General features: G+C 41.1%; 1 protein-coding gene across 2 annotated transcripts; it reads right to left on the reverse strand.

Moving 5' to 3' along the window:
* Nucleotides 1-2,436: 2,436 nt before the first annotated feature.
* LOC4328436 (protein argonaute 17-like) lies at nucleotides 2,437-9,516 on the reverse strand. 2 transcript variants are annotated; one of them, XM_015768524.3, is made up of 22 exons: nucleotides 9,375-9,470; nucleotides 8,676-8,923; nucleotides 8,236-8,591; nucleotides 8,021-8,090; nucleotides 7,405-7,517; nucleotides 7,189-7,280; nucleotides 6,980-7,067; nucleotides 6,757-6,873; nucleotides 5,511-5,618; nucleotides 5,352-5,423; nucleotides 5,085-5,207; nucleotides 4,825-4,990; nucleotides 4,597-4,718; nucleotides 4,385-4,522; nucleotides 4,128-4,270; nucleotides 3,975-4,037; nucleotides 3,729-3,792; nucleotides 3,501-3,633; nucleotides 3,339-3,412; nucleotides 3,153-3,247; nucleotides 3,037-3,068; nucleotides 2,437-2,914 (listed from the first exon to the last, which is right to left on the reverse strand). In XM_015768524.3, the coding sequence occupies exons 4-22, from the start codon at nucleotides 8,040-8,042 to the stop codon at nucleotides 2,730-2,732; spliced, it is 1,950 nt and encodes a 649-aa protein (XP_015624010.1). In that variant the 5' UTR covers nucleotides 8,043-8,090; nucleotides 8,236-8,591; nucleotides 8,676-8,923; nucleotides 9,375-9,470; the 3' UTR covers nucleotides 2,437-2,729. The 2 variants fall into 2 exon arrangements, with proteins under 2 accessions (XP_015624010.1, NP_001396273.1); NM_001409344.1 differs by having other exon boundaries at nucleotides 2,535-2,914; nucleotides 8,021-8,154; nucleotides 9,375-9,516.
* Nucleotides 9,517-10,232: the final 716 nt, after the last annotated feature.

The following is a 10,232-nucleotide window of genomic DNA, read 5'->3' on the forward strand; positions in this document are numbered from 1 at the left end:
AAGAAGAGAAGAGAGAACAGAGAAAAGAGAAGAGAAGAGGAGAAGAAAAGAAAAGAAAAGAAATATGCGCAGCTGACATGTGGGCCCCACATACTTATTTATTTATTTTTTGTTGACTAGGATGTCACGTCAGCGAAACCACCCATATATACTGTTAAGGGGTACAAGTTTAGGGGTACATATTTCTAGTTTTGTGGTTAAGGGACCTTAAAAAATCTTGTTGTTAAGTTGAGGGATCTCCGGTGAACTTATTCCTTCCTCTTAACTTTTGTTCCTCTACTTGAGCTGAGCTGCAATGTACAAGATGGGCCAAGATTTCCTGATCTGATGCTGTGCCACTGGACTTGGCTGGGTCGCTCTGTACAAGATGGGCCAAGATTTCTTGACATTAAAAAAGAAGGGACTAGCTAGGAGCTCCAATGTTAGGAATAAGTTCACTTTGTGACCCTCAAATGTGATCGAAATCTAATCTGTGACCCTAAACTACAAAACCGGATATCTCGACCCCTCAACTCTTAAAACCGGTGCAATTTGACTCCCTTAGCGGTTTTGGTGCTGACGTGGCACCTACGTGGCGATGTTGACTCAGTCTTCGGTCCACATGGAGTTAACGTGGTGCCTATGTGTACTAGAATTAAAAAAATATGTGTGGGACCATTTGTCATTCACACAAAATGTGGGACCCACTGACATGTGGGGCCATGGGCCCTCTTGCCTTCTTCCTCTTCCTCCACCCTTCTCTCTCTTTTTCTCTCTCTCTCATTTCTCTTCGTCTTCGTATGCAGGCGGTGGTGGGCCCGAGCGGCCGCGGCGGCTAGCGGGAGGGGAGGAGGCGACCCGGCGGCGGCTCGGCGGCAGCAGCGGCGTGCGGCGGTAGGAGGCAGCGTGTGGCGGCGGTATGAATCGGACGTGCCACCTTTACCAACAAGACCCAAGGAAGGGAGTAGGAGGGAGTTGGAGACGGCGACGAGAAGGAGGAGCGCTTGAGCCACCAAGAACTCCATCCCAATCCCTCTCCCTCTCTCAGCTCCTCACACTCTCCCTCTCACCACCCTCCTGCGAACCAAGTAGTGGCAAAGCAGAGTAGTAGTAGCAGACACTGTAGTCACACTTAAAAGCGCAACAGTTGCAGCAGCAGCAGAGCAGCGGATTCAAGTTCGTGGTTGAGGTTGTTGGAGTGTATAAAGTGAATTGCCCACCTTTCCCTATCAGCTTAGGCTTTTAGGTGCAACTGGCTGGTGCATGCAACTTAATATGGTATCAGAGCCAGAGGTCTCGAGTTCGAATCCTGGCTGGCGCGCAATTAAATAAAATAATTGCAGCCCACTCCAATATTCCACACTTGAGACTTGAGGGGGTCTCGCGTGAGGGGGAGTGTTGAAGTGTATAAAGTGAATTGTCCACCTTTCCCTATCAGCTTAGGCAGGCTTTTAGGTGCAACTGACTGACTGACTGGTGCATGCAACTTAGAGGTGACTAGACGCTGGAGGAGTTTCTTGCTTGCTGGGTCAAAGCAAAAAGAAGAAGGCTGGGAATGCCATTAATGACGGTAGGATTCTTTTGAGGATAAGCGGCGGCGACCTGGCGTGCGGCGGCGGTATGAATCCGCCCGACGAGCGCAGGTGGAGCGCGTCGTGGTGACCGAGGACTAGGAGATCAAGGGCGTCGTACTCCGGGATGGCGCATCACCCGGTGATCGGCGTCTCCTCCTACCGCCGCCTCCCCTCCCCTCCCGCTCGCCGCCGCGGCCACTCGGACCCTCGAGCGCCCGCCGCCGCCTGCAGACGAAGAAGAAGAGAAATAGGAGAGAGAAAGAGAGAGAGAAGGGATAGGAAGGGAGGAGGAAGAGGAAGAAAGAAAGAGGACTACATATGGGCCCCACATGTCAATAGTTATACATTATTATTTTGGTGTGAATGACAAATGGGTCCCGCATATATTTTTTCAATTTAGTATACATAAGCGCCACGTCAACTCCACGTGTACCCAAGACTGAGTCAACATCACCACGTAGGCGTCACGTCAACGAAACCACTCTCCAAAACCACCGAGAGAGTCAAATTGCACCAGTTTTAAGAGTTTGGGTCGAGATAACCGGTTTTGTAGTTTAGGGTCACGGATTAGATTTCGATCGCTTTTGAGGGTCACAAAGTGAACTTATTCCCCAATGTTAGTACAAGGAGAAGGAGCATTCTCTCAAATAAAAGGGATAACTTTTTTTTTCTCGTATGAGAACTGCACATCATTATATATTAATATTAAGAAGGGAAAGAGGAAAACTAATCAGCATTCTCCCTCAAATAAAAAGGGAAACTTTTTTTTTTCTCGAACGGGCATCCTGCGTAGCTGCACATCATCATTATATTAAAAAGGAAAACTTTTGTGTTTCTTTGGCAAACCCATTTTTTATTTTTGCTTGTTTGAGTCCATGAAAAGGAAAACTAATCAACAGGACGCATCTACATAAAAAAGATAACAAATCAATAGACTCACAAAATGTTAAATGTGAAACCACTAATCTGTAACATACTCATGCTGTTCTAAGATATAATTAATTCATTTCTTCTAAAGTATCGGTACAGGAACAATGTTTATCAGTAATCCTACAGCTGCTACACCTGAATCTCGCTGAACGATAATGAGTTTTGACTGCTCAGTCAAATCTACCAAGAACTGTGGGACTGTACAGACCACGTACAAAATGACAGCAGATCTTGCTGGCAGCAGTTCTAGCAGAAAAACATGGCCCCTTTCAAATTATCCTTTATAGGAAGAAGACTGCCAGTCTCTGAGGCTGCGCTGCTATCTTCTTCAGAAGGCAAGGAGGTGTGGCTCGTTGAATCGCCAATCGAGCGTGGTTTAATGTAACATCGAGCTCGTGATGACAGAAGACGAGCGTAGTGCACAGGGGCCACTGCAGAGTGCAAAAGAAGAAAAAGGTGTGAATATATATCGTAACCATATATGCTTTTGCTAGAGGAAAAGCACATTTCCTACAGTAAATGATAGTAGGAGAATGTGGGGGCTCGTGCTTACCAACTGATATGGATTGGGTGCAAGTTGCGGAGCTGCAATAATAGGTGACAACTCGTCCGTTAAACCGGTCAAGGGATTTCAAAAATGTAAAAACACATAACAAGTGGCATTCTTACGTGTAGCAGAGGTAGTTTGTGAGCTCTTGGAAAGAACCAGCCAAGAAGTCGTTCTCGTCCCACAGAACATGATAATACCTGGGCCGCTTAGTTCCCTAATGGGAAAATTTTGAATCAGCTAGGAGCGTGTTACAAATGAAAAAAAAAGAAAAAGAATTATTTGGGTAAAGAAGAACTAAGCTCAACCTGCGTGCTGCGGTGGCTACACAAGTAGAAATCAAACTGATTTGGTTGGCAAATATTTGAATCAACCACAGTACCTGAAGTTGGACAAATTCACAGGGGTTAGGAAGAAGGTTTTAGGTTTGACAAGATAGGCAGTACAGCAAACAAAAATTGGCAACTAACCAGCCCGTATGTTTGCAGTTGAATCATGAGTATTCGCATTATAGTAGTCAGCAAACAGACGTGTATGGCGACACTTCTGGAGCACCACGTATGTAACTAATGGATTATAATCGGGTCCCATAGATGCACACGCCTGTTTTTATGGCACAAATTTATCATTTCAAAGAAATAGAATGCAGTGCTCATCACAAAAATGTTCAGAAAGAAAATGTGGGATAAAAACTTCACCATTTTGATGGCACCAAGTTCGTGCATCAAAGCCTGAGGGAGCTGTCCTTTGCTCACACCATCCCTGAAGAGAGCAGTCGTGGAATAATGTCAAATATGTAGACATAGAAGAGATGAGTCCGGCCAGGAGTGTTCTCTGTATGATTCTATCACCTCGGTGTAATCGTTTGTGATCAATAAAGCTCCCTTATCTAAAAAATGAAAAGAATGAAAAGATGAGGCAATTCGCCAGACATAGATTAATACCTGTAAAATATAATCCTTCCGGGCTTCCGTTTAGTGGCTCGATAGAAAGACATGAGATGCTCTCTGCATATAAGACAAAACTTATGTACATAGACTACAAAGACCTTTCAAGTATAGTATTCACATGCTAAAAGGTAACACAATCATTCGTACTTGATCATTCCGCTAGTTGTGGTTCCTCTTTCCGGATCATCCTGGACTTTAAAAAGACCTTGTATTGACTCCTGGTGGCACGCTTGCACACTGATTAAACCAGCATACTTGGTAACCTCGGGCCAGTCTTGAGAAGCAACAACCTGCATAAAACATGCAATTGCTACATATAGCACACATATACACTTAAAAGTTATAGATAAGCAGGACTCCTGCCTCCAGGCAACGGCGTCTTAAATAGTGAGATGTGCACTTACAGCAGCAATGGAAGAACTATTAGCTTTTCCTGGATGTGGATGGGTGACATGAGCACCAAATACAATAGTTGGTGTATCCCTAACATGGGGGAGTCTCATTTCTAAAGCATCAACCAGTACAGTATTTCTTCCGCCCATCTACGTACACAACCAAAGGAATAAATAAGGACCTGATGAATGACCAGTCAAGCAAATAGTACAGCACAACAAACCTTAGCATTGATTTTAAGGGCAACGCTTGCAAGATACCACTTGTTCATCTTAAGAACATGTTTTGCAAGACAACATTGAGAGATCAGTCCAATATCTGTCTCACATATTCTTTTGACATCACCTGTGGATGACAAGTACATTAAATAAAAACCATTAATTGATCAGTCAATGCTCACATGTATTACATAAAGAAACTGCCCACATGTGTTACAAAGTAAAAGGTATACCATAAAGAGATCCATTGTTGTTAGGCAATATTACAATCAGCAGGTCAAGTTTTCTGCCCTGTGGTCTAAGTATGTCCATGACATCGTCATGAAGTGTCCTGAGTGCAGATTCTACACATCCAGGTTTAGCAATCACTAGAGGAAGCACAGGTTTAACTGAAAAGACCTACATTGAGACATAGGGAATATGAAAGGTCAAAATTGTGAATAACTGTGAGGTAAAAAAAATGGAATCACCTTTTGGGTCATAGAGAACCTACCATCCCAGATTCTCGGCACATAAAGCCAAGGTCATAACAGAAATTCCTAGCAGCATACTCCCGTACACTCCAGCAAAAGTTAACACATGCCCAGCTTTTCACTCTCCCACCATTGATCATTTTCTACAACAAAGCATTACCATAAAATTAATTTGCAGCTGTATGCAATATTGCCAAAGATAGAAACTTCTGTAAAATATAATCACAACAGTTCTGAAAAACAAATAATTTGGAAGGAGAAATGCACAATATATGTCACCTCAGTACCTTATGCATCATATTCCATATGCCAAGTTGTGGCAAGAATTCTGTCGTCTCGCCACTGTCATGGAATTTAAGCTGATAGAAAAAGAAAAGTCAGACCTACAGCATAACACATGCAACAGACATCGCAATCAGCATATGTAAATGACTGTTAAGACATACCCAAGGAGCAGGTAGGATGCGAGATTTAATTGATACAAGTTTTTCCTCAATTTTAATGCCAAACTCTTTAGCATGTGGGTCCTCCTGGTATTTGTTCTGATGCACAGTCTGGTAACCAAAGACATAACATGATAAGAAAATCTAGAGCATAATATGTTCTTTTCCAAAAGAACATGATAACTAATTACATGTAAAACTGGAAACTTTAATCCGCATATGGTGGCCTACTTTAAATAATCTGTTTTCATATTAGAATCGCACCTGTTAAGCAAATTTGGGTTGTTGATATGCCATGTCAAATGCATGAAAATAGTCAATGGCCATGATAAAGAAAACTGAAGCCTGATGATAGTAGATAATAAAACTTCAAGATCACAAAACAAATTACAAGTGGTGCGACAAACAGCTTATTTTCATATGGACAAGAAATATCTGTGTGCACAATCTCAAAAATCTAACAATAATGAAAAATGTCACTACAACAAAGAACACAACAGAGGTGCATCCTAAGGCTCATACAAGTTGGTTCCCTTCAAAGTTCAAATTAAATTCTGAGGTAATGTGTTAGCCTCTGAACAGTACTTTGAGGTAAATGTTCGTTTACCTCAATATCATTCTTTAAGCCAAGCCGGGGGGTATGCAAATTTGAGGCAACCGGTTTAGCCCCAAATACTTTTGAGTCAAACCAATACCTTTTGCCTTCATTCATGTTAGTATAATTTTTATGTTCCATCTAATATAAAAGGTCTCCACCCATAAGACCCATACTCACTCTGAGGCGGAGTGGTAGGGTTGCCTCCAAAAATATTTTTAAAAAAAATCAGTGAAGGACCACTCTCCTCTTCCCAACACGTATACATGCACGTATTCAAGCATCTGCTATGGTGGCTCTAGGAGTTAGGTTGTTTGCGAAAGGGCTTAGGTGCCACATTTAGATCAGATTATGCCAGTTTATACTCCTAAATATGTATGATCTTCTAGTGCTCACTGCTCATGACATGTTAATAGCATAACATAAATCTTGTGCATAAGGATGACAGCATGATCACCTTAAGCACATCCTCATGTAGGTCTTTTGATTATCATCGAAAAAAATCCATGATATGACATGATATGATATTTATAACTAACTTGTGGAAGTTTGCAGATTGAACTGATCCACTTAATGTTATTGACATGGCTAAAATATTTAAAAGAAATCCTAAACAAACATAAACTGAATGTAGAAATTTTTGTATCAGGTTACCTGCAGAATGTTGTAGTCACGCTCATTAGGGGGCTGTCGAGCTACCTGAAGAAGAGCAGCCATATGTTTTGCATTGAGCTGTTTCTGGTGACATTGTCCCTCAGCAATTTTACAGACCTAGAATACAGAAGGTGATAAGAAGCAGTTTTTATAAGACGATAGTGTGTGTCCATTCTTAATATTGTTGGATATTGTAGAATAAATGTTCGCTCAGGATACTAACCTCCAATGGCAGAAATATTGTCTCCCCAAAATGAGCCACTTTCAAGCAAGGCAAAGATGGGTACTGAATACTAAAGTTAACTGGAAAACTGTTGCAGGAAAAACCAAAATAGCATTAACCTATTATCATCATAGATGGCCTATTTAGAGCAGAACTATAGACACAAGAGAATATTTTTATGTGTGAAAGCAAGTGCATACAGTAAATACCTTGCTGCTTGATGGACAAGGTCTTGTACATGATATGTGTTGAACAAAATGCCATTAATCTGAACCTTCAGACCTTCTAGAGCCTCCTTAATCTAACAAAGAGGGGAAAAAAAGTGAATCTTGTAATGGAGTGAACACAGGAATTTAAATCAAGTACTAAGTAACAGAATAGCAATGATCAGTTTGTGATTAAATAGGATGACAAAACGACCTGACCTTCAAGAACTCAGTGCTACATAATGGTCTGTCTAATAAGATGTCCTCGTTAAGAAGCTGTGCAACATAGTCAACCACAGGTACAGGCTTGATGAACACTGATGATGACACGTCTGCAATAGAGTACTAAACTTCCTCAAGACATGGAAAAAGACCAGAGGCAAGTTCAAGACGTACTTATCCCACTATATGATGTATATAGGAATACAGTGAACATGCATTCTTGGCCCTTAGCATGCATAAAATGCTAGTGAGCTTATTAAAGTAGAAATAAAATATTATTCCCAAAAAAAAGTAGAAATAAATTAGGAAACCTTAAGATTTCTGCAATGTATCATACTTCATATTGCAGCTTCAAGCATTTACGGAAATGGTACAAACATGTAACCATATTTTATACTGAACGGTAATTATTGAGGACATGTGTTCCTAATACACAACATATGAAACGGTTTCAATATGAACAATCTTACGGTTTTCTTCATTACCACTTGTACCTTATTACTTATAAGAAGTTCAACTCAATCAAAGCAAGATCAATTTCAGAAGGGGCGACATAGAAATTCTCATTCTCAGGTCTGAAATACAAAACCACGATGAATAGTTGGGATCTGACCGATATTCAGTTGAAGTCCCATCTGAGTAGCTTGTATTCTTTGGTGAAAACCACGCCAGCTTTCCAAGACCTTACACAATTGTCGGCATTCTCCTAAGTTAGGTGAGTAAAATGAACCAGCAAATTGGGTATACCTGAATATGCAAAATTATTGAATGGGAATAATAATAATACAGAAAGACGGAAAACGGAACACAGTGAGAACGAAAGCTAACCTTGCAGTGGGTAATTCCTTTAGAACAACGTCAAGTGCTCGCAGGGCCGCTCGACTTTCTCGGTTTGGCTTCCCACCACGGAACTTGCGTAAAGTCCATAAGGAAATTTTTGCAGCAAATTTTAAAGTGACCACAAAATCTCTCACTCTCAAGTGCCTTGACTCTTCAGGACTGTCTTCAATACTATCCAGCAGAACAAGAAATCTATGTGAATCAAATGGCAATGGACCAGATGTGTATAGCCTCTTCCTTCCATCATAGGCAGGAAGACGGCCACCCAAACCAGAATCTTTCTGCTGTTTTACCAACTCTCTAATAACAGCACGATTGATTCCAACCTCAGGAGTGACACATACCTGATAAAAATAACATCAGATACGAATACTAATGGCGCAAATAAATTTCATGTTATAGACAAGTTATGTGAATCAGAAACTTACATCATATTCATAGATAGTCTGATCATCCAAAGACTCCAGATGAACACTGAAACAATTTGTCCTCACAATGCAACTTTCGCCAATCATACCTTCTGAAGAGAGATTTGGACGTTTTGCTAATCTATAAGTTGATAGAATGGCTTGTCTTTCAGCTTTATTATGTTTCAAGGAGTGGTGACGATCGTAGAGCCAGGTCATTCTCTGACTCTCCATGACTAATGTTCCAAGGCAAGGTACAAACTTTAGCACTGTAAGCGGTAAGAATAGCAATGATCAGAGACTGAAGCATCAAGACACATCGACAGTTGAAAACTAGAGTGGCATCATCAATTTTCACGAACAGCACAGCATTGCAGTGACCTCCACACTTGTATTCACAACAGCACAGGGAAAAGCAAAAGGTACGATACGCCGTTGTTTTCAGGTAAATGAATGAAGGAAGATAAAAGGGATTGCCCGACCAGACCAATATATGCACTCGAACATTGGGGGAAAAATTCTATCTAAAGAGAGGCAAACACGAAATCGATCCCCCCAGAGCTAAGATGAAGGAAGAAAAACAGTAAAGGCAAATTGTTATTAGTATTAAGGTTAGGGCAAATTTACAGAACAGAGGCTAGGGTTTAACGCAAATTCGAGTAGAAGTGCGTGGGTAGAGAGAGAGATCGGAAAGAGCGTGTATAACGGATGGGTGCTCACCAGGATGGATGCGGCGGAAGCAGCAGGACGAACGACGGCGCCCCTGCTCGCTCGCGAGATGGATAGGAATCGGCGGCGGCGGGCGAACACACGAGCAGTCGGAGTCGACGCACAGCGGACGGGGAAATATTCGAGCAACGATGATTTCGTAATCTAATCGGTACGCACTGGTATATTTATTTAAGCACCCCAGTAAGTCACATGAAACCATACTTCCTCCCACCCAGAATATAATCACTTTTAAACTTGTATACTGTTACTCCCTCCGTCCCATAACATAAGAGATTTCTGTAGATATGACACATCCTAATACAATGAATCTGAACAGACCGTCTGTCCACCAAAAATCGCTTATATTATGAGATAGAGAAAATATTAAAAAATAGGTATAATTAAATAAAGAGAGCTGTGATTAGATAAGAAGTGGAGATATGTGGAAAAACTGAATAGTGAAGAGTTGTGATTAGCTGAGAAGATAATGTCTGTTATAAATTATCAAACATTTGAACATCTGCATGAAGTATTAAATATAGGCTAAAAAATAACTAATTGCACATATTGCGACTAATTTATGAGACGAATCTTATAAGCCTAATTGCTCCATAATTTAATAATGTGGTGCTACAGTAAACATTTGCTAATAAAGGATTAAATTCATGACACCCCTTAATGTCATTCTGTAGAAATGGGGGGATGAGATTTCTCAAAGGAAAATATAACATGAGACCCCACGTTTATTTTTCTCTGTAAGGCCATCCCCAACCCTCCATATCATCTATTGTCCATAGCATTTAATACATTGCCACGTAAACAAAACTATGATGTGGCAAGAGAGTTAATGATGAGAGATGTAAAAAA

This window comes from Oryza sativa, chromosome 2 (assembly GCF_034140825.1).
Source record: "Oryza sativa Japonica Group chromosome 2, ASM3414082v1".
NCBI lineage: Eukaryota > Viridiplantae > Streptophyta > Magnoliopsida > Poales > Poaceae > Oryza > Oryza sativa.

Bases quoted from the DNA above. Each gene is read 5' to 3' on its own strand.
- LOC4328436 (NM_001409344.1), bottom strand. From the start codon at position 8,888: ATGGAGAGTCAGAGAATGACCTGGCTCTACGATCGTCACCACTCCTTG. The intron at 5,208-5,351 runs GTACTGAGGTGA...GCTTTGTTGTAG, and splicing joins TATGGAATATGATGCATAAG to AAAATGATCAATGGTGGGAG. The intron at 4,991-5,084 runs GTAGGTTCTCTA...GTCTCAATGTAG, and splicing joins TGTGCCGAGAATCTGGGATG to GTCTTTTCAGTTAAACCTGT.